The sequence below is a fragment of the Mauremys reevesii genome, linkage group 4, assembly GCF_016161935.1.
Source record: "Mauremys reevesii isolate NIE-2019 linkage group 4, ASM1616193v1, whole genome shotgun sequence".
NCBI lineage: Eukaryota > Metazoa > Chordata > Testudines > Geoemydidae > Mauremys > Mauremys reevesii.
This window is the reverse complement of record NC_052626.1, coordinates 59,638,388-59,662,266: the sequence shown is the minus strand read 5'-3', so window position 1 is coordinate 59,662,266 and position 23,879 is coordinate 59,638,388. Positions and strand designations below refer to the sequence as shown.

Here is a 23,879-nt window from a genome sequence, read left to right as displayed (position 1 = left end):
GACCAAGTACTGATTTTTGCCCCAGATCCCTAAGGGGCCCCCTCAAGGATTGAACTCATAACCCTAGGTTTAGCAGGCCAAGGCTCAAACCACTGGCATTGGTTTTACCAATCTGTGATATGCTCTTCTCCACATAGAGCACAGAGGTAGAACCACCTTACCTCCTCAGAGTTGATCCTCCACATCCATGCTAGGCTTGTTCCTTGGATAACTAAAGGACGTGTCCAGGGCCAGCAATCTGCTAACTTTCAAGAGTAATAAATTCACTCTGTTTTTTTAAGGATTACATTAAATGTAGAAGAGAGAGCAAGCCCTAAACATTAGTAACTACTTATGGGAGAATCTTGGACTTGTTGCAATGGACTCCTGTTAACACAGGAATTTTGGTCACTTCCAAACTGGGATGGATTGAAACCTGTGTCCGACAGGCTATTTCTCACCACTAACTATCTAAGGCTATGTCTACACTGGCACTTTTGTCACTGAATGACACAAAGTTTTAGTGATGAGAAGTGCTGGTGAGGATGACGCTTTGTCAGCGGGAGCCACGCTCCTGGCGATGAAGCTACCACCTCTCATTGGGGATGGTTTTATTTTGTCCCCAGGAGAGCTCTCTCCCAGTGATAGAAAAGAGCCACACAGCGCACATTACAATGGTGCGGCCGCAGCGGCACTGTACAAGGCACTATGTAGACATAGCCTAATTCATCATATCTTCCAGGACTGATGGAGCTTTGTTACACTAGTGCATTCTTTCCTTCCCCAGCAAACTGCAGCCCAGTTCGGAGAGCGGCACTCCAGCACTCAGAATGGGGGGGTCACAGAAAAAACACTGAAATATTAAACACTCTCATCCACCTGTTGTATAAAATTGTTCACATAGCACCCTAGATGTACACAGCCTTGTAAAACAGCTAAATAGCCCCCAACAAAAACTAGAACAGCTGCTCCAAAACACTTACAGGGGAAAGTAGGTGGACAGGCCTAAAAGGGGCCTGGAATTTTAGGTACTTTTTTTTTTAAAGATATCTGGGGCCTAAGTTCCTGAGCAGCAGCAACTTCTTCTGAAATAAATGGGAACTGAGGATAACACTAAGAAACTGTTGCCTGCCTACCGAGCAGTGAGTTGTATTCACATTGCAACGTGCTAATGTTGAAAATGTTTCCTTTGCTTTCAGACAGGCAATGTGTCATGCCATTCCAGTCCAGGCTGCAGTGATGATGAGATCTGTTGCTACACCAGAAACCTTAGACACTACCTCACTAGTGACAAATAACGTCTCTGAGCACTGGAAAACATACTGGGACAGAGGTGAACCCTTAGAACATCAGCACTAGCTAGTCTGTGAGCTAACTGAATGCTTAGGATGTTGTGTGTACAAGTACAGTCTCCAGCAGGATCATCTTTTCAATAGTAACATAGAAAGAGTAGTGTAACTCAAGGCACAGATGATTGTTGAGAGTAGCGATCATAAATCTAGATAAAAGAGCTTTCTGCAATGTACTATACATGGTATTTTAACCAGTTTGCCCTGGCTCTGCATCTGTTTTAGCTGAAGATATTTTTGTGTTTACTTTTGCTCTAGAGTAGGCCATCACTTTAACTTTAACCTCAGTGTTATGTCAGTTACATTTGTTTTCTTCCCTCTCTTCCTTAGTTTTTGGTAGCATTTGCAATTTTTGACTTATTCAGCTGTAGAGCTATCAGGTGATAATTACTTTGTATTTCAGTTAGTATCCTTCATTCCAGGATCTCTGTGTGCTCCACAGGTTAATCAACTAAGCTCCAAATGACACGTGAGAGATGAAGGGATCTCTGTATATCCCTTGCCTACCATGCAGTCTCAAGGAAGAAACATGGAATCAGTTGAACAGTAGAGAACAATCTTATAGAACAGTTTAGGGCAAGGAATGAAAAATAATGTAGCCAGTTAGCACTGTGGGGGGAATTTAGATAATCGACATCCTCCTTATCTCAGTGGGACACACTCTCGCTTAGGTGACTTAATGCCAATAGTTGTTACCGAAAAGATCGGTGGCCATCTATGGGGCTTCAATGCCCCAAGTTCATTGTAATAATTAAACCATCTTCCCCTATTCCACTAAATAAGAGATTCTAGTGACTAAAGGTAAGGGACACACTGAAGCCAATTGCAGGTGGGGAAACAGATAACACATGGTCTTGTTAGCAGCTACAATTATATCCCCTTCCTGTATCTATCAGCCATGCAATCTCTCCACCAGCATCAACGATCAGTGTTTTACAACTGGTACCAATGACCATTATATTATAGACCCTGTACTACTCAAAGGATACAGCTTAAAAAAAAAAAAAAAAGGTTAATAGTGGATATTAAACTCAATGACACACACTGCACTTGAATGAGAAGACCAGCATCCAGGGTTATCCCTTGTGGATGAGACTAATGCTTCAACCTCAGCTTCTGGTGAGGAAACCTAGGCATGAGCAGCGTTGAAATGAGATAACACAGGGGTTCTCAAACTTCATTGCACCGCAACCCCCTGCTGACAACAAACATTTATATGGGCCCCCAGTAGGGGGGACCTGAGCCCCAGGGTAGAGGGGGGCCAAAGGGCTTCAGCCCCAGGCAGGGAGCCAGTAACCTGCACCCCAATGCCCCAGGCTGAAGCCCTTTGGCTTTGGCCCTGGGCCCCAGTGAGTCTGAGCCAGTCTTGGTGACCCCATTAACATGGGGTTGTGACCTACTTTGCAGTCCCAACCCAGTCTGAGAACTGCTGAGATAACACAAACCATGTGCAGAAATGCTTCTCCTTTTCCATCTGAATTCTGACCTTTAACAAAGATCCCTCCAGAGGCAAGCTCTGTTGTCCCACAGTGGGTTTGTATAATTTGCAAAGCTAACAAAGAGGGATAACTGAAGCCATTGAATAGTGCTTTCTTTATGCTTGCACCAGCATGTCTACATCTGGAAAAATTTAGCATATGCTTCTGAAGCTGGCTAGTTAGGAAAAGTTTACTGACCACACACAATGGAATAAACTCAGCCAGCTATCTGCCCACAAAGTAAGATGCAGCAAGTTATGAGTTGTAACTGTGTTCTTATGAGAAAACACTGAAATATTTCTCAACAGCATGACACTATGTGCATGTTCTTCCAACTGTGAGCCGAGTTCAATTCCTCAGGCCCCATGGTTTCTGCATTTCACATTTGAATCATGCCGCTTTTCAATTTGTGTACAAAATACAAATTAAGTAGCCAATAGTGTTGCCAATTTTCCTGGAGATGCAGAGCAGATGTGTCATTCCGCAGAGGACTGGCACCAGGACATTCGTGACTGGTAACTAACCAGTGCTGAAACCACTATGGTTGGTCCAGGCAGCAGGATATATTAATGGCCCTCTGGGGGGAGGGAGAAAAAGCAAAACATCAAGCTCTGGGCATGCATAACTTTTAATTAATCCAAATACTTCAGCCCCCTGATTTCCCCTACCTACTAATACTTCCAAGTACACAGATTGTCATGCACTGTGAAACTTTCAGTTCAACACTAATCCTTTCAAATTAGTCATGTCTAGACTCCAATTTAGGTTCTTAGCAAAATTGTCTTGAACAGTGTGGTCTGCTGTAAAAAGAGCAGCTCTCTGAATTTATAACCACCCCCATCGACTGATCACATCCCAGGGATCTCAAGGACACCTTTTTTTAGAAGTGTCAAGGAAAGTGCTACAAGGGGACAATCGGAAGAGTGTTTACAGGAAAAGCAGTATTAGCTGTGCTCCTTTTGAGATCAAGGGAGATGTGGATGACAGGCTTATTAAGTATTTGACATGTTACAAAGATTATTATTTTAACATACAAATCACAGCTGTGTGATGAGCACTATGAGCCTTCATGGGGAAATGCCTAGCTGGCCAAAATTTCCTAAGTACTTTAGGAGCCTAAATCCCACTGACTTTCAATAGGTTTAGGCTTTAAGTAACTTAGGTGCTTTTGAAAATTTTACCTCCATTTCCCCCTAAATGCTTAGCTCTAAGTCTTGCAACTACAGCTAGACATCTCTTAGCCTGTGTGGAAACCAGAGTTTTTATGGAGTGTGGCAATTTGATGCCAATACAGGTAAGAACTTCAGGAGTAATTGCAACTGTGCAGAAGACCAAATATTAGCATTAGAAATGGAGAAAAAATGGATTAGTAGCATCAGTTTAATTTTATGGAGCTAACATACAGGGAGATCCAAACAGAGAGACTATATTGTCAGATGCTGTCAAAGCACAGCAGAAGCAAGACAATACATAGTAGGATGAGACTGGAAATGGAACTTTCACCTTTCAGTGCTGCTGAACACTGGATAAAGCTAACCTTGTTCTCTGCAAATTCAGGAGTAGTTATCTGCTAGAAAAAGAGCTGGCATTACTATGCACCAAAAAAGTCTTCATAGACGAGAGGCCTTTAAACTCAAACTGCTCTCAGATTAAATCTCAGAAACTAAGCTGTCAGATCTAGCTGCTACTTCGTAGGACACCTGCAATGAAAATCTGTTGTAAAAATGTGCATCTCTGCAGGAGACAGAACTTTTCTGGGGGCTGGTCTGAGACTGTGGAATGAATGCCACAAGGAACTAAGGATCATCACAAACCTGACCATCTTCTGTTCCAACTGCAAGGCTCATTGCCCTCTCTAACAAATGTATAGCAACGCACAATATAAACCTACTAAAACAAGACATTCCACTGCACATGCTTCTCCCCCTGGGAAGGATTAGAGGATAAACACATGACAGATGTTAGTCATATTGCTTAATGCCTTACTAGAAGGCACTGATACCAGCATGATAAATGTGGTATAAAACCTATCTAGAATAGAATAGTGTGTTGGCAATTCAGGAGGTGACATTTCTCTGAGTTAGAATTGAACTGGTTATCCAGCATGATATGAAGGGGGCAGTCTGCTAGTGGAGGGTTGGTTTCTTATCAAACTTAAAACAGATTTCATGGCACTTTGTGGAGAAACATTAATTCCAGTTTACTGGGTAAATTTCACTAGAGCTAATTGTAATTGCACACAATGTAAACTGAATAATGTTTGTGATTTTTCTAAATTGCGGTGTATTATTGTGTGCTATTTAACAATAGGTGTGTTTGATACTAGAGGTGACTGCAACTTTATATTGTATACAAAAAACTATGTTAAAAGAACATTAACGCTGCAAAGTCAAACACTCAAAAGTAAAGAAATGGCTGAAGTAAAGTAGTCTGTGCTGTCTCAGTGCCAGTCTCCTTAATCACCAAAAAGCACATCCTTGACCCAAAGGCGAGCTCCCTGCCACATTTCAAGGCCCTGTCTAAAGGATCTGGGTGATAGAGCCTCTCAAAGAAAAGGGCAGAACAAAGTATTTTTCTCTAGCCTCATTTTTGAAAATATTCAGACTCTGTTGGCTGAAATTTTACAAAAACAATTCAGCTGAAAGACAACACCCAGCCTGGAAAAATGTCAGCCCCAGTAGTTAAAATCTGGCAAAATGATAAACTGAAAACTGAGTCTTATAATGGGAAATGTCAGCCTAATAATAGGAGCTACCAGCCCCACCTATAGTGTGTGTGTGCTAAAGTGCTGAGCCTCTCTTTCACTGAAGGGCACCAAACTTATAGTAGTTTCAGTATTACTGCTATTACTACTTACCCTGGATCAACACATTTTCATTATAGGTGCTGGTTCTTACAATAAGTTAATTCCACTGAAGCAAGTCCTAGTGAATAGCTGTTGTTTTGACTGGAATCAGTACACAGTTGCTATGGCCCTCTCTATATGAAGGAAAAGGAAGGGGGACAGTTTTCTGCCATCAGTACAAAGAGACAGGAATTTACAGGATAAAAGTATATTAATGTTACTGAAGGGAAGTATTTGATCATTAAGATAGTACACAGTTTAGTTTATTATGTTTTCCTCCCTTCTGTTCCCCAGAAACAGTTATGAAGCCAGGTATGGACAAAGAATGAAACAAGGAGACACCATTTTCACTGCCAGCCATTACCGTTATGACTAACTTTAATCAATCAATCAATCCTAAATCACAGTTACCCCTTGTGTAAAAGGATTATTTACATGGCTAAGATCTAATCTCAAAAGTGCTCCCACAAGGGGTCTAACAAGCTACTTATAGCACAGAGTTACAGTATGCTTAGCTTTAGCTGTGGCTGTGCAAAGGAACCTACAAAGAAAAGTTGTAGCTAGTAATTCAGGTTCTGGGAATCAGCGACACCAGTGCAGACTAATGTACTTTCTACTCATTGGCTCAGCACAGAATGCAGTAGTCTGAACTGGTGGCTGTCTGAATCCCAGAAACCACTAATATAACCAATATTTCATGACTCCGTTATTAAAAACGGATTCTCATTCAGTACGATTGAGATAGAAAAGAAATCCATACAAATGCAAATTCAAAAACAGAGGATGTTTTCAACACCCAAAAGAATGGAATTAGTATGTTGTGATCTTCATTGGAGCTACACGATGCAGTGGTTATTCTTGTATCTGTATCTTGTAACACTATTTTGTTTTATTTCTCAATCATTAAAGTAACTGGGAAAATGTTTAAGTTATCACTCCTCCCATTTGACAAACCCAATAACCTTGCATAGAATCCACACAAAAAAGTTACAAATTGTTGCCAAGTGCAGTAACAACCCTACTGTGCTACCTCAACTGTTGCTACAATTGGATGCTTCCAGTGATCAGGGGAATTATGGCAATGGAAACTATGACCCTCTCGGGTGTTCTAAAGAAACCACGTTAGATTAATATGCCACTATAGCCCCAAGATAAAAACTCCTCCAACCAGGACTAGTTGCTCGAGATGTGTCTCAAATATATCTGTGTAGTCACACAAATATGATAGATTCCTCAGGCAGTCTCTCCCGTGGCTGCAGTAGGAGAGCATCAGTAAAAGTTGGCCATAAAGAGAAGGCAGCCTCCTTTGGTCAACAGCCTCATGTTATTACTAGTGAAATGGAATTGGCTCCTCAGTCTTTAGCATCTCCTACTCCATCAGCATTAATAGCAAACATAGCTTCAGCCTCAGGAAGGCAAGGAGAGTCATAAATTTTGCATATTCTGGTTTCACCTCGGCCTTTTCTCAGAGAGAGCCTGACAAAGAGAAAAACAAAGCAATTTATTCAAATACTGTTGGCTTTCAGTAAGTCAGCATTGCATTTCTGGTAGCATAAAGCTACCCTCATTTCACCACATTAATTGGAAATAAAAGTCACTTTTCAGTGATCAAAGATGCCCTCAGGTTTTTGAAAAAAAAGATCAGAAAAGCTATTGCCTGACAGACCCCATACAAAAAAAAAATCAGAAACATTTAGGTGTCTAGTTAATAATGGCTTCATGAAGACTTTGAAGAATAACACGAATGGAATTTAGGAATGTGGTCTTACCTTGTGGTTGAGGCATGTGCTATGATGTTCCCTCCAATCGGCTTTTTGGGATCTGCAGTAAACATGGCAGCTCCGTCTACCTGTGCTACCACCTGGTTAGTGATCACAACTGCCACACCAAACTATTAGGAAAAAGGCACAAAATCAAGTTTCGTTTCTTTTTCACAGATAGAGCTAGTAAAAGCCAAATTCCCTGGTAACCAGATCTCCTCTGTAGGCACTACTTTCTCACTAGCTCTAGAATGGGGTCAGTCAGCTCTCCTCCCCCAGACTGATATTGGGAGATGTACGAATATGTGGAAAATCCAGTGTACGAAGTAAACTCCAGTAAGAGGAAATGTTGCAGAAAGTGGTTACTCAGAGAATGAAATAATATGGGGAACGAAGGAGACAGTCCACTGACTGTTTACCTCATCTGCAAGTCGAAGTAGCATACGCAAAAATCTGGCCAAATGCATCTGCCTGGCCGACAGTTCACCCCTGCCAGAGTAATCAGTCCTGTATAGGGCTGTGGCGCTGTCCACTATCAGCAATGCATACCTAGAGAACATGGCATAGGTATTACTTTCAGTGCCTGTCTGGCTCTCATAAGCATTTCAGAGCAGGAACATTCATTTGTCTTTGTACAATGTCCAGCACATTGCGGGCATTACTGAAACAAAATAAATCAACATAACTGTCCTTCCAACTATCAGGAGCGATATTTTTAAAAAGACACCTCCATAATACAATAGTTATACAATGCATAGTGATCTAAAGGCCATACCCATTTCCCCATAATTAAGATGGTGCTAAACTCTTCTCTCCTACCCCTCTCCTCAGTTGTTTCAAGAGTATGAGAAAGGACTGGCACTGACCCTGTATGGCCAGTCTTATGTTCTCAGGGTAGATGAGGCATAGTGCACACTCTGTGGGTGGGGTTTCCTCAAGAATGGTCAGGTTTTCTAGGGAGGAGAACACAGCTGGTACCAACCCAAATACATTTTCAAATGGGGCTGAACTCACCAACCCACCACTTACTGAACATCAATACCCGTAGCACTGTGCGCCTAACATGTCCCACTCAGTCCTTTGCTATGGTGCATTAAGAGGCTGCAGTAGTTTAGGAACTATGACAACTAGCACTACAGTTAGTCAGAGTTTGAAGGTTCTGGAGCAGGATGGAGTCTCCACAACAGTAGGGCTCAATCCTACAGGGTGCACAGATCAGCTAAGCACTCAAGGATGTAAGTAGCCCATAACTTCAGTGGGGCTACTCACATGTATCAGAACTTGTAAGCATGTGCTTTAATGTTTTGATTAATCAGCTCAGAGTGATCAGCACCTTGGAAGATCAAGCCTTTAATGAATAGTTTCTAGATCAGGGATGGACAAACTTTTTGGTCCAAGGGCCACATCGGGGTTGTGAAATAGTATGGGTTAATAGGCTGCGTGTCCCCAGCCTGGTCCCTGCCTCCTCCCACTTCCTGTCCCTAACCGCCCCCCTCATGACCCCACCCCTTATCCTGCTCCCAGTTCCCTGACTGTCCCCTATCCACATCCTCACCCCTGACAGGCCCCACAGGACTCCCACCTCCTATCTAACCCCCCCTCCCTGTCCTCTGACCACCCCCTCCTGGGACCCCCTCCCCTATTCAACCCCCCACTCCCCCACCAGCCCCTTTTGGAATGTGGCCCTGCGAACATGGGTGGAGGACTCAGGAGGAGCAGGGGCAGCTGCGCAGCTGGAGAGAAGCAGCGGTTTCCCCTTTAAAGTGCTGCTTCTCTCCGGCTGGCTGCGCGGCCACCTGAGTCCTTCGGCCACGTTCGCCGCGCTCCTGCCTCCCGCCTGCCCCCTGAGGCTGCGGGTGAGCCTCCCTCCCTGCTCTCCCCTGCCCTTCCACCCACCCCATGCAAGGGGGTACACCGGTGCTGAGCTGCCCGGCGGCACAGTGAGCTGAGGCTTCAGGGGAGGGAGGACAGCTGGAGAGGGGCTGGGGGCTAGCCTCCCTGGCTGGGAGCTCAGGGGCCGTGCAGGATGGTCCCGCGGGCCGGATGTGGACCGCAGGCCGTACTTTGCCCATCTCTGTTCTAGATACCTACATAATCAGTTTATTCTTCTCTCCAGTTCAACTACTGATTTTAATTCTAAACTAAATTAAATCCATCACAGCCCTCTGATTATATCACAGTTCTTTAACGCTCAACATTTGAATTCAATTTCCCCTTTCCTAAAAATTAATGTGAACTGAACTGCATCTACTGCTGGCACCTATTCTTTGTAAAATACTACTCTCCAACCTACTACAGCATGAGTCAGAATCACCCAAAATTTCACCAGCAGTTATGGAACATCTCTTATTTACAAATATTTGCAGTTTCACATGAGGCTTATTGGCTGGATCCCTCTTTTAGTGGGATGACCCATTGTCTCTTCTGAAAAGAATCAAGACTGGTTTCATGACAGGTATTATAGAGTGTAGATATGTTTAAAAGTATTTGATGAAAAATTAATAATATTTAGTATCTGTTTTGCAATTATGCAATCGACATACTTGTCCTTCATTTTGGGTAACTTTACAGATTGTCATTTAAGAGTGCACAAGTTATTTCTGTTTGTCAGTTTTGTTACCTTGATTCAGCCATCATAGCAGATGCCTGATAAAGGAGCTGGGTCTGATGGTCTGTGTTAAATGCTCGAGCATATGCAACATTATCAAGGACCTCACTGCCAGATAAGCCATACCTAGAGAAACAAATCAGATAGGAACAACTTGGGAGATTCTGTAACTTTGCCTACAGCAGTTAACTAGCAGGTGCACCTGAAGGCTAGATTAAACTGATCCTACAGGTTGGATGGGGAGAGAGAGATATTGAGATTCTTATAGGTAAATAAAAACTGGTGATAAAGAGAGCAATTAACTTGAAAATAAAAATGATCTCCCCATTGAACTCACAGGATCTTACTGCCTAGAAACAGCAGCCACCCACCACCATCCAGGACACCTTTGCAAAACAAAAACTTGAGAACAAGAGAATGAAAACACACAAATTACCATCCTGCAATGGAATACACTAAAGGCAGTGTGACACTCCAATAAAACATTATAAGACTGAAAAAAGATTCATGAACTAATTTGAATTTTGATTATAAATTCAAGAGATATCTATGTAAAGAGTAATAAACAATCCTCTATCTGCAATACTTCAGTCACTGCTCCATTACTAAAGGTTGGAGCCACCTTTATGACTGATTTCTTGCCATTGGGCATATTGATGATGACCCAGAGGTCCCTTAAAATTTAGAGAACAGCTGGTTAAGTACATCCTTCCACAAAGCCAAGTGTGTTGGCCAAGAAGCTGGTAGTTGTACCAGTTTGTTGCCATATAGCATATTTGGTTTACCAAATATAGTCTTGGAAAGGCCTACAGACCCTGAGTGTGTGTTGCATATAGACTGGTAGCTGTGCAGTGTGATTTTACAATATAGATCATACTATGAAGTCATCCAAAGCAAGTGAAGCAGCTGTGGCTTTCCCCATAGTATAGCTCATGTGGGGTTTTGGCACAGACCACCACCACCACCACCACCAGAAGAAATGTGCTGAGGAAGTCTCTGTAATGACAGTCAGGGCCTCTAGACAGAAACACCCTTGGGCGGATTGAGAGGGCACAATCACTTACAGATTGATAAACCTTGCCTGTGTGTGTACTAGTTACTCCAGGAGGAAACAAGTAAAGGGATTTTTTTTAAAGACAGGAAATTGGTGCAGGGCAGGTTTTTTCCAAAAGCAGACAGCATTCTGACAAACCACAAAGCAGGAAGCCAGCCGAATACTTTTACTGTTAGATCTCTGCAGAACATCTTAACCGTTGTATCCAAATCAAACCAGCCTTTCTGCATGACACAACAGACTGCAGGCCAGAAACACAATGTTCATTTTATTGGGAAGTCCAGCTGGCAGGGTGTTTTGGTTAATTAATGCTGCTGATCCCTCTGGTCTAGTGCTGAGATTCTAGTCACTCACAACATGGATGAGTTAACTAGATCTGTTAATTATTACAGTACTAGAAGTGTTAGCCTCAGATTTTGAAGAAGGGACTACAGATTTCACAGCTTTTCAGAGACTGGGAATATTGGCCCAACTTTTCTGACAAGAACCTAGTTCTAATAGATATCGTGAAGAGGTTTACACATGGGATCCTCTATTGTTTCTACAGTAATATTTGTAGGTTAAGCTCAAAATGAAATCTTTTGAATGTACAGCACTTTAGGCAGAACTGGGTTTACAAGGAACAGCTACTAAAAAGTAAATTAGTGTCATCAGCTGTAATAAAGGCTAGTTATTCTAGCTGTTCAATAAAGTTGGAGAACGGTCACAAAATGTGTTTGCCAAAAGTCAATCTATGCATACTGTTTCAAACTTCTTCTGTATAGGTGGACAGCTGTAATGTGAAAAGATCTTATAGGAACTGTCCTTACATGCAGCTTCCACTGAAGTATATATAAGGAGTCAAGTTGATGTACAATGTGATCACTGGACAACTTACTGATGAGGCAATGCATGCATTTGTTTTAACTAGAGCCAGTGAATTTCTAACCATAAGTACAGACCTTTCAGCCACAGCAAGCAGACGTTCTGGGCGGAAGGTACCCTCTGTGTCGATGTACATGGCCTTTCCTTCGCCACCACCTCGGTCAATGGGAAGCTAATGAGAACAACAAGTAAATGTCCCTGAACACAGTTTCTAGGTCTCGGAAATTAAAGTCAATTACTGCCTCACACCCTACTGATACTAGTACATTTAGTGATACACCAGAATCAGTGAGCCAAACAGCCTTCCTCTGTCCGAGAAACAAGCTGGAAAGTGAAAAACCCCAGTACAGGAGACTAATTTTCAAAATGGATACATAAGTTAGGGTACTCAATTCTATACCAAGTGCACAAATCAGCACTAAGGTTCCTAAAACCTGAGTGCCCAATAACCAATTTGAACACAAAAGTACTAACTTATGCACCCTAACTTAAGTGGTCAAGTTGAACACTCTGCCCTTGGCATAATATGCACAAGAAGCTAATTTAAAGACAACCCTCTTATTCAGTCTTAAGTAACCATTTCAAGCTTACACTTATGTACTGTCTGAGAACAAGAGCCAATTGAAGCTTGTATAAAAGGACATGAGATGAAGCTTGAGACATGTAAAACACAAGCAGCTGGACAGGGGATGAGTTGGGCTCATGTAAACAGCTTCACCTCCCTTTTCTCAGTTGTTGGCAAGGAGAGAGGTTTTTTGCAGGTTAGAGAGAAACCAGAAAGTTTGTTTTCAGATCCCAAACTTCCCCAAAGAACCAAAGCAAGGCAACAACTAGCTTTCTGAGTACCATTTATTATTTCTGTAGTTTGACTGAACATAATTTGGTTTTTATTTCCATGTTTGATATCTATCATAGGTTTCTTTTTAAATATATTGAATCTCTACTAAAGTTACCCCTACAACCAGAGTAAGCCTGGTACACAAGATCCTAGCAAGCTGCCAATTCAGTCCATGGTGTCACAAAGTCTGGATGGTTTCTGCTATCAGAAACAATGTTTTTCTAAATACATATTTGACTTTAATAAAATGACCAACCACTTACTTGACAAGTTACTGCCAGCGTGTGACACAACTGTGTCTTCCCAGTGCGGAATTCCCCAAACATCTCAGTTATGGACCCTGTTTCTATTCCCCCTGGAAAAGAAAAAAAACAAACAATCACACTTGTATTAACATCATAGGCTATAAATGCACAACACAAGCATATAATTTCAGTTATGGGGACTTGTCTGTCAGATATGTTTTCTGTAGCTGCGTAGCTTTGCTTTAGAAGAGATCACTTACATTTCAAAACTCAATTAATTAATTAGTTATAACAACAGTTCTGGGTACCTGGGTTGTGCATGTTGTGGATAAGAAGGCCAGATAAGAGTTCTTCTGAGAACAGGTTAGCTAAGTTAAGGGGAACACCATTCTACTTTGCATTTCTCATGTAGGCAGGGAGGATTAGGGAGAAGCAAATACCTGCTTCTATTTCTCAATAAAACTTCAGTACTAGTCAACAACAGGAAATGTATTTAAAATGTAAAACTATGTCTTGTGTCCTCCCACATCCAGTGAAGTTCCTTTCCTATTGGAACTTCTCCTGCAGCTTTCTCTGGAGGTGCTAGCTGTGTGGAACTGATCATTATAAGGCAGAGCAGTTCTAAGGAGATTCCAGTGCAGTTAGCAGAAAACCTCTTATACCATGCACTTCTCATATGGGGTTTATGATTTCCAGAAGTGACAGGAGAGCTAATTAAAATAATGCACCAAGATAATAAGTAGAATTAACACCTTGAAGCAGTTTATCAAGTTCTTTGGATCCAGTGGTGATCTGGATGATCTCGGACCTCCGCTGGTGGAACTCTGTTGCTGTGGTGAAACCCATTGGAATCACTTTAGCTGCTTCTGCCTGAAGATAAGGATAACAAAGCCAAACTATATATAGGGTGAAGGGGAGACATATTGTGTGTTTACAAGCTGTATTATCTCTCGTATAACTAACAAATACAGGAATTTGCCTCTTCCACAATGTGGAGAAGCATTTACAAAAATGGGCATGTATTTCAGCACATTTCTTCTGGTCAGATTATACCTTCAGTTACTTGTACCTATAGTTGGACGGAAATCTCATTCAAAGAACTATCTCCAGAATCTATTTTGCTTATTTTACAGCAACAATCATTTTCACAAAACCCAGCTTGCCTTATTCCTCCATGTGTGAAGATAGAAATATTTAGTATGTGCACATATTTTATTTTGAAAGCTAGCTAGCTAGCTCCCTATTGTTGGTGAGGAAAGCTTTGAGTTTTAACAGCTCATATTTTGATGAATGAGAAGTGGTTCCAGTGTCTTAAGAACATGTCTATTCATGTCTATAGTACACAGTTGACAAATCTGAAAAGAGGCTAGTGCCACAGAATAGAGTAATTTAAAGAACACCAATCAGCCTAACACTTCCAGTAGCACAGATGCACACAGTGTCAACATCTGTATTATCCACAGTTTCCAACTCAGTTGTCAATCCAGAGTTCATGGCTGCTTTGATATCATTGGACAGAAGTCCCAAAACATACAACAGTTCTCAAATGTTCTCACTATGAACGTACCAACACCGTTGTAGCATGATTTTATAGGTATTGCTATAAAGTGGATAATTTAACCATGTTCAGGCAGAACTGTGTTAAAAAAACTGTTCTTAAACACACTGTTCTGGTCAATATGGTTACAAGCCAAAAGTAGACAGGGCCCCCTGTACACAAGTTTTATAAAACTATCTCCACTGATTTATAACAAATATTAGCAAGAACACACACCACAGCATTCTGACTACTACATAGGGCCTTCCAGCCAATTTGTAAGGCTGTGTATTAGTCATTGCCATGACTTTCACGACAAAAAAAAAATTACATTTAGGGTTTTTTTTAATTCATAGTAAGTTGTTTTTTTTGTATCTCCAGCTTGCCCACCACCAAGCAAGAACTCTTCCATCAGTTTTTACAAATTTGGCTTTATAGGAAAATACGGGAATGTAACCAAGTAATAGTAAACAGAGTTTTAAAAACTCTTAAAAGTAAATATGTTAAAATACTTGTATTACAAAATGAAGGGTATTTTCAGAAAAACAATGTGACCCTGTGGCTTTTTGCATATTTTCCCTGTAAACTGTAGGCTTCACATTGTTTGTCATGAAGAACAAACTTAGGCCAGGTCTATACTACATACTTACTTCGATATAACTATATCGTTCAGGGTTGTGAAAAATCCACACCCCTGAGCAACATAGTTTATGCTGACCTTAGCACTGTCGTCACGGGGGGTTATGTCCGCAGGAGAGCTTCTCCTGCCAACACAGCTACAGTCTCTCATGGAGGTGCAGTCATTAAGTTGACAGGAGAGCTCTCTCCCATTGGCTTAGAGTGTTCACCAGAAGCACCAAGATTTTTAAAAGGTAATTAGTGGTTTCAGGTGCCCCCCTTGAGACACTTTAAAGGGGCTCTGTTTTCAAAAAGTGCCAGGCACCAACAAATTGAAGTCCCCAAGATCACTTATTTATTTAATTGGATTAAATTGTTTATGTAACTGGAAAGTATAATTACCAAGATTTTGTCAGCCTTGGCTTCACTGATGCCTTTAATATTTAGTAGCTCCTTCTTTGGTGCATAAGCAACAGCCTCAACTGTGTGAAATCCAGCTTCTTCCAACTTCTTAACATCATTTGCATTTATACCACATTGCTGAAAGAAAAAAGAAAAAAATATTTTATATTATATAAAACATTCAAGAGCAGACACACTGATCCAGCCTGATCCAACTTCCACCAACGTCAATGGAAACTCTCTAATTGACGTCAGTGGGAGCTGGATCAGACTAAAAGTCTAATTCTACAAGGCAACATTAATGAGTGTCCCTTCCCCATCCAATTGCAAATAAAACCATAGCTGAAATGACTGCTTCTCTCCATAAATTCTCCTTTATACTATATACTATTTGCATGTGTCAGTATCAATGTTAAAGATACCACATCATATAAAACAGGCACTATTTGGCTTATTAGCTATTGAAGAAGGAGCAGTACAAGTTCAGCAAAAGGAGTCCATCCTGCCCCAACAGGATATTCAGCATGTTAATTTTATGGTGTGGTTCAGAATCTAACCTCTTTATGAACAAAGTTACAGTTTTATTTGGTTTCAGTGCATTTATTACAAACCTTGGAGTACCAGTATATTATTAGAGTGGTAACTGAACATTCGTATTAATGCATTCCTGAAGTTAATCTTTCACATTTTTTAAATACATTTCTGGACAAGATTTTTTTTCTTTGACAAAAGTCAAGTAGTCAAGCCAGCGGCAATTTTTAAATGCAATTCTAGTTAAATATAAAGACGGTTGGTTTGTTTGGTAAACAGTTCCTGAGCTAGCCACTCTTTACATACCTCTAGCCTAGATATGGGCTGTGGACCCAAGCTCTCTTCCTCAGTTGATGTCTCTGCATTTGCTTCATATTGCATTTGCATGGCCATTGCACCAAATATTAAATACAACTTCCCTAAGAGAAAATACAATATTTGTAGCATCACAAAAATCCACTGCCTAAACATGCTTCTCTTCGACAAGACAATCAAATGTTTCTAAACATACTGCACTTGTTCCACAGCTTTTTCATCATAGAATACAGGAACTTTTCTCTCCCACATGGTATTAAACTGTATGTATATTACAGCAAATGATTAATTCCTTGTGTATTTTTCTCTTTGTGCAACTCACTAAAAAATGTTAAAGGTCATCTAATAAAAAATGATAGGGGATTTTACAGAGAATTTTCCAAAATGTAATTTTAAATCTAAATGATGAAGAGTGTGATATCAAAGATGTCTTTATAGGATTTCTTGTTGATTATCCACCACTCTTGGAGACTCATTTTAGCACCAAATTCCCTTGACATAAAAGATTACAAAGACATTATTCTGAAGATTGAATCAAGTCTGCAATTTATGACATACTTTGAGTTGACTATATCCCTTATATTTATCTGGCCCCAACACATACTAAACAAATTTGGCTCCTGGCAGGGAAGTTTATGATTTTTTTCCATATATATTTCTGTAGGAGTTTAAGAGATCTAGCCTGATGTTTTGGATGTTGGGAAAAGGGATGCGAGAAAGACCTGCAACAATTAAAGGAACAATGACTAAGGCTATATTTTAGTCACAGGTATTTTGAGTAAAGTCCTGGACAGGTCACAGGCAGTAAAAAAAATTAATAGCTCAGGACCTGTCCATGACTTGTACTATAGACCCCTGACTAAATCTTGGGGAGCGATGCAGCTCAGGGGTGCGGGGGTGTATATGTGCACACTGCAGGTGCTTGGAGGGGTGAAGGGGGCAGCCCGGGGGTTGGAAGGCTCCCTACCTGCCTCCCTGGAAGTGGTAACATCCTTCAGCTCCGGCAGAGGCATGGCCAGGCAGCTCTGCCAATAGGAGCTATGGGGGTGGTGCTTGCAGGCAGAGACAGCATGCAGAGCCCCCTGACTGCGCATCTCTCTGAGAGCCGAGGAATGTCGCTGCTTCCAGGGAGCCCCCCTGAGGTAAATGCCACCCAGAGCCCTCATTCCCTCCCGCATCCCAACCTTCAGCCCTGAGCACCCCATCCAAACTCCTGCTGCTGGGTGCGGGGGAGCAGTGGGTGCTGCAGAGGTCACAGAAAGTCACAGAATCTGTGACTTCCGTGATAAACTCATAGCCTTAACAATGACCTCTCACAGAAAACTCAGAAAAAATGTTATTTAAAAACGTTGCCTAGGTCATTATCTGTTTGCCTTTTATTTATAGGGACAGAATACACAAAATAGCTTTTGCGGTTTTAAATGTCCATCTATCCCAGTTGCTATTAGCTGCTCTGAGACCAAAGAGACCTATGTGAAACAATACAAGAATTGACATACTGGATCAGAGACAAAAACCATCTAGTCCAGTACCCTGTCTCCAAGAGTCATTAGTATCAGATGCTTCAGAGAAGGTGAAAGAATCTCACTGCAGGCAAATATGGCAATCTGTTCCCATTAGGCCTCATCTTGGACTTGGATATGATCTTAAATCCCTGGAGCATGAGCTTTAATATCCCTTCCAAATTTTTTAATCATAAATTATGACAACTCTGGATAGTCTTGTTATCCACATAAATGTCAAATCCCTTTTTGAATCTTGTTAAGTTCTTGCCCTCAGTGACATCCAGTAGCAACGACATCCACAGTTTAATTACACACATTGTGTGAAAAAGTGTTTTCTTTTACTGTTCTGAATTTCCCACTTTAGTTTTGTTGACTGTCCCCTTATTCTTGTGTTATGAGGCAGGCAAAAAAGTTCCTAACCTACCGTTTCTATACCATTCATTATTGTATACACTTTTATCATGTCCTCTATTATTCAACTCCTTTCTAAGGTCAGGAACCCCAATCTTTTCATTCTCTCCCCCATGAGATTTTTTCTCAACCCCCTGATCACTTTCTGAACCTCTTCTAAGTCTGTATTATCCCTTTTGAGAAGGATAGCAACTGCACAAAATAGTCCAGGTGAGGCTGTATCACTGATTTTATATGATAAGAGTCTCCATATTATTTGCCATCCCATTCCTTATATATCCTAACACGGTTTGCTTTTTTGATTACAGCTCTATATTAAGTAGAGATCTTTGTTGACCTGTCTACAGTGACACCCAAGTCTCCTTGAGTTGCTACTGAGCTGGGTGCAGTTATTAATATTTTTGGTACAGCCACTAAGAATGCCTTCAAATATAACAGACGTTCAGGGCCCAACCTCTCAAACACAGCCCTGAATAACTTTACTCATGTACCCCGACCCCGGGCCTTTGAAGTCAATGGAACTACGCAGGCCCCAGGCAGAGTTATTCATGTGTGGAGGATGGGCCCTCCCATTGGCCCTGCTCCGCAGCGTGAGGGCCCCCATTTAGATTAATCTGGGCAGCGCCGGGCACGCAAACAGCGCGGCAGAAACAGCCGGGCAGCGAGGAGGAGGTGCCCGGCCCCGAGGGCGATGCCGGGCTGCGGGCTGGGCCTTGAGGCCGCGCAGCCGCCCGGGTACCGGCCCGGGAAGGGAGCTGTACCCGGCCCCCCCGAGGCGCTGAGGCCGCCCCGCACTCACCCCGCCGCGGCAGCGGCTCCTGTCCCGCGGGCTGGCCCGGCTCCCCGCCCTGGCCCGGCCCGTTAGCTCTCCCCGTCGCCCGACTCCACTAGCAGATTCGGAAGAGCGCGCCAGACCGTCACGTGACGTGACGCGCGCGCCGATGGGATCCTTCCCTGCGACGCGCCGCCCCCTTCCTGGCGCCGCCTTGTCATCGGGATCCACCGGCGGCGTTGGTGTTACTGAGCATGCGCCTGAGAGCTGAGCGTGCTCAGTAACATCTGCTGAAGCCGCTGCCCTCATGTCACTGGCTCGCACCGGGCCGCGATCCCTGCTGTTCCCGAGGCCGGGAGGGGGCGGGGGAATCTGCGCTGGGCCGAGCCCGCTGCACAGGAGGGTCAGAGAGCCGGAAGCAGGGGGCCAAGCCAGGGACAGGGGGCGATGCAGGACTGTGCATCTCAGCGCCCGCTTCTCCGGGCTGTGCGCTTCCAGGCACGATACACCGCCCTGCATAGCCAAGGCAGCTCGTCCATGTCCGACAGGAAGGATGTATGGGGCTGCTAAAGGAGACCGGCTTTAGTGACATATTTTACATGCCCACGTGCCCCCCCTCACGCCCCCCCCCCATATAGTTGTCATTCATGGCTATAGCGTTTAAAAGAGTAACGAATGGGTTTATATCTGCATAAAGCCTCATAGCAGTTCACAAATTTGGCTGAGTTGCTTTTCTCCTTGTCTGAATAGGACCGCCTTGTCCTTAGAAACCACCACCGCCATGGTTTCACTCCTTTAAATTATTTAATTTTTAAAATGTTATTTTTAGGGCTCTTGACACTTCATCATTTGCTTTTCTTGGCATTCTGAAGAGGGATGTCATCCTGCTATTTAATTTATATTTTTATAGCAAATAATTGAAAATAGTAATAGTTGCTAGTAAGTTTCAGCAATCACATCAGTGCTTCTAGTGTAATACAGCCTGTTTTGTTTGCCTTTTTTTTATTATAACACATTTATTATTTGGGACCATATAACTTCAAGGCTGACTGATTTCCTGGGTAGGTATCAAAACTGCGGCTGTTGTTGTGCCTCTCTGTCATCCAAGTGAGGAAGGCAGGGATCCCCAAGGAACTGTGACCCCTAAACTCCCCCTTGAACAGAATAGATGGCATTTTTGTTCTTAGCTCTGGCAAAGAGGTCCACTTCTGGAAACCCCCAAGCCTGAAATATGCTGACAAAAACCTAGGAATCCAACTCCCATTCGTAGTCTTAGGAAAAACACATGCTAAGAGTCATTCATTCATGCCCGTCACCCCAACAGGGGTATAGGCCGCCAACAACAGATCTCCATAGTCTTCGAGTATCGGCAGTAAAATTTTGCTTGTCCAGGAGATACATTGCTGACATTTTTATGTGATGTATTATACACCAGTTCCACAACTTTATTGTCTTGGTAAAGAGGAAAAGGGATCCTGCTCCTCCCTGCCAACTGATATAGAACATGCAGGCTATGTTTCTGTCAAGACTTTGATAGACCTGTGTCTGGTGAGAGGCAGAAAATGAAAGCAGGCATTTCTGACCTCTCCGTCCAACAGGTTGATATGGAAGGTGGTTTCTTGGGGTGACCATCTGTCCTGTATCAGGAGAGCACTAAGGTACGTCTCCATCCTAACAGAGATGCATCTGTGGTTACAGTTAGTATTGGTGTCTGTTGGAGGAAGAGAACTCCCACCTCTACACTGCAATGAGCCTTCCACAAGTCTAGGGAGTTTTCAACTGTTGAGGAACTGACCCATTTATCTAGGCTGTGTCTGTAAAGTAAACTGATCTGAGCTGCCCCTGGAAACAGCAAAGGCGTAATCTTGTATGTTCTGTCACACTAGTGCAAGCTGCCATGTGATCTAGAAGTTGAAGAGAGTTTCTGACAGAAGTCTAGGGTGAATAGTTTTGACACTACTAAACCTTGTCTGACCTGTCCATGGGAAGAAAGTCTCTGGCTGCCAAAGAATCCAGGGATGCCCCTATAAATTGATCTGAACATGAGTTAAGTCTTTAGTTGAATGTGGGGAAAGCCACACTAAGTCCAAGAACAGAGAAAGCACTTCCCATGCAGTGGTCAATAACACCTCATGTAGGACTGACTCTTGAGCAACCAATCGTCAAGGTACAGGAATACTACAATTGCCTGACAATGCAAACAGGCAGCCACCATTGACAGACCACTGTAAACATTCTTGGAGCAGAGTTGAGAACAAATGGGAGCACCCAATACTGAAAGTGATCCCGGCCTATGACAAAACACAGGAACCTTCTGTGGGATGGGTGTCTTGCAATACAGAAGTACTAGTCTTGAAGGTTGAGGGCTGAAAATCAATCCTCCTGAATCTAGAGAAGGAATTATAGTTGTTAGTCACCATCCTGAACTTTTGAGACCTAATGAATTTGTTTAGCAGTCTTAGATCTAAGATTGGCACAAGGAAGTACCCAGTGATGAGCTGCCAAAATCTTAACAACCGGTTCCCTATAAAAAGTTCTGATTTAAGGGGGGGAGCAGGGGAGGGGCCAGGGAGAGATCATCGTGGGGCCGGAGGCCCCTGCAGGGCCTGGGTCAATTGCCCCACTTGCCCCTTCCCCTCCCCTCTGGCCAGCCCTGGAGCTTGCAGCAGCCGCCCCCCACCTTGCTGGGCCATTCAAAAAGTGGCAGCACAACAACTCCAGAGCTCAGCTGAGCTGCCCAGCTGGTGCCGGTGGCTGGCCACGCTGCAGCTGGGGGGAAGCAGGGGAAGGGCCGGGGGAGCCTCAGCCTCCCCAGCTGGGAATCCTGGGAGCAACAGGATGGTCCGGCCCACAGACCAGAGTTCTTTGCCCACCCTCTGGCCCTTTAACAACCGGTTCTCCACGGAGGTCTAATTTTAGCAACCGGTTCTTGAGAACCTGTGGGAACCTGCTCCAGCTCACCACTGGAAGTACCTTGGGTGGAAGCTCCTTCCCCTGTGCTGAACAGGGACTGGTTCTATCACTCCTAAATGAAGAAGGGAGTTTATTTCATGTCCTACTAAGAACTTGTGACAAGGGTTTTTTGAAGGGGGATGGAGGAAGGGGATGATGAGGAGGGATGGAGGTAAAATGGATAGTGTAACCCAATGATTATTTCCAGCACCCATTTGTCGGGTGGGTTAGAGGATCTCTTTCTCTGGATCTCTTTCTTTGAGGGTCTGTTGGTCTCTGAAAACAGAGGATTACACTGGGTGGAATCTTTCAGCTGTACACAGGCTACTGGATTTTCTTTTGTTTGCAGGTGTGTAGATGCCTAATGAATGTAATGCAGCCCAGGAGTCTTTAAGGGTATGCAATGATTTGTCAGTATTCTCCATGAACATAGTCAGTCCATCAAGCAGGAGATCCTCTACTGTATTCTGGACTTCTCTGGGGAAACCAGACAACTATAGCCAGGATGCCCTGCTACTGGATGCTAATGCTGTGGAGAGGGAACTGGCTGTGGTATCTGCACCATCAAGAGCTGCCTGAAGAGATGTTCTAGCCAGTAAATGCCCCTCAGTAATGATAGCCTGAAATTGTTCCTGTTGGTCTCGAGGAAAATGTTGAATAATGGAACCAAATTTTGCATAATTTACAACTGTAAAGTTGTATTTGGACATCAGCACCTGGGACTTCACAATGCAGAATTGTAGGATTTTCTCACCAGAAGGTGCAGGTGCTTCTGGTCTCTAGCATATGGGATGGACTTACACCGGTGTTGTTTGCGCTATTCATTCACCACATTTACCAACACAGAATTCGTCGGAGATTGAAAAAAAAAAAAGAACTGAGTCCTTGGTGGGAACATAATACTTTTTATCGGCTCTCTCAAACATAGGTGTTACAATAGCTGGGGTTTGCCAAATGGCTTTTGCAGGTTCCAGCAGAGCCTCATTGATAGGAAGGGCAACTCTGGATGGTGTCAGAGTGAAGAATATCCACAGCTTGTGTTGGGATTCTTTGACCGTCTCAAGAGATATCCAGAGGGAGTCTGCCACCTGTTTAATGAGATCTCGAAACTGCTGAAAATTGCCGATAGATGGAGGAGGAGGCATTACTGCCTCATCAGGTGATGAGATGCGATGGTAGTCTCATGGGTAGCCTCTTTGTCCTCCCTGGTCTCTTGGTTCTCAAACGTTTCATTCTGTTTTGGGGGAGGGGAAGCTTGAGTCTCTTTATCATCCCAATGGGAGAGGGTTGGGGCCCTCGAGAACTGCTGGCAATAAGCTGCCCACGGATCCTAATATCACCATAGAGGCCATAATGAAGAGGGGGTGGCATCCAGGATTGCTCCCACTAAGTGATGAGGTTCTCAGACATCTCCACTGTTTCTCCAAGAAAAGGGGTCCTATATGGGTATGTAGGAGAACCCTAGACAGATATCAACGATACTGAAGGCAGGTCTCCATCGTTGTCCTCTTCTTCCTCTAATGGGAGCTCTGACTGAAAAGGGAGGCAACAGTACTGGGGATGTGTAAGGGTCTGGAGAGACACTCAGTACCTGCAAACAATGGAGACTCTGGTTCAGCAGTCATGGATGAGCCCTTCAGGTACCTAAAGTCTTGCAGCACAGAGCAGCATTTCGGCACCAACAGCATGGTGTGCTTGTCCCTTCAGGATGGTACAGAGGGTTCTGAGTGCTTCACAAACAGCACTGACATAGATGGAGGCTGAGTCTTACACAGTACTGAAGAGCCTGATAGGGTACCAAGAAAGGGGGTAAGTC

The 23,879-nt window shown here is 43.2% G+C and overlaps 1 protein-coding gene and 1 long non-coding RNA gene across 10 annotated transcripts in view; one reads left to right on the top strand and one right to left on the bottom strand.

The window, feature by feature from the left end:
• The window catches only part of LOC120402853, an 84,825-nt gene extending 62,000 nt beyond the window's left edge, over positions 1–22,825 (top strand). For 5 of the 9 annotated variants that reach the window (XR_005597320.1, XR_005597322.1, XR_005597319.1 and 2 more), the window contains 2 exons: positions 1,179–1,312; positions 5,946–6,574. This is a non-coding gene — a long non-coding RNA (uncharacterized LOC120402853). Of the gene's footprint in view, positions 1–1,178; positions 1,313–1,770; positions 3,370–4,546; positions 6,575–10,358; positions 10,445–22,412 lie in introns of those variants that run through there. The other 4 variants (XR_005597327.1, XR_005597326.1, XR_005597323.1 and 1 more) reach the window with 4 other exon arrangements.
• RAD51 (RAD51 recombinase) lies at positions 5,996–19,306 on the bottom strand. Its single transcript, XM_039533301.1, has 10 exons — positions 19,139–19,306; positions 16,415–16,527; positions 15,578–15,715; positions 13,773–13,890; positions 13,039–13,130; positions 12,015–12,109; positions 10,032–10,145; positions 7,831–7,960; positions 7,421–7,542; positions 5,996–7,127 (listed from the first exon to the last, which is right to left on the bottom strand). The coding sequence occupies exons 2-10, from the start codon at positions 16,499–16,501 to the stop codon at positions 7,004–7,006; spliced, it is 1,020 nt and encodes a 339-aa protein (XP_039389235.1). The 5' UTR covers positions 16,502–16,527; positions 19,139–19,306; the 3' UTR covers positions 5,996–7,003.
• Positions 22,826–23,879: the final 1,054 nt, after the last annotated feature.

What these genes read in the sequence shown, in the direction of transcription:
- RAD51 (XM_039533301.1), bottom strand. Translation starts at nt 16,501, where the DNA reads ATGGCCATGCAAATGCAATATGAAGCAAATGCAGAGACATCAACTGAG. An exon ending in CCAAGGCTGACAAAATCTTG is followed by an intron (nt 13,891 to 15,577) that starts GTAATTATACTT and finishes CCTTATCTTCAG; the next exon opens with GCAGAAGCAGCTAAAGTGAT. An exon ending in CGCTGGCAGTAACTTGTCAA is followed by an intron (nt 12,110 to 13,038) that starts GTAAGTGGTTGG and finishes TGTTCTCATTAG; the next exon opens with CTTCCCATTGACCGAGGTGG.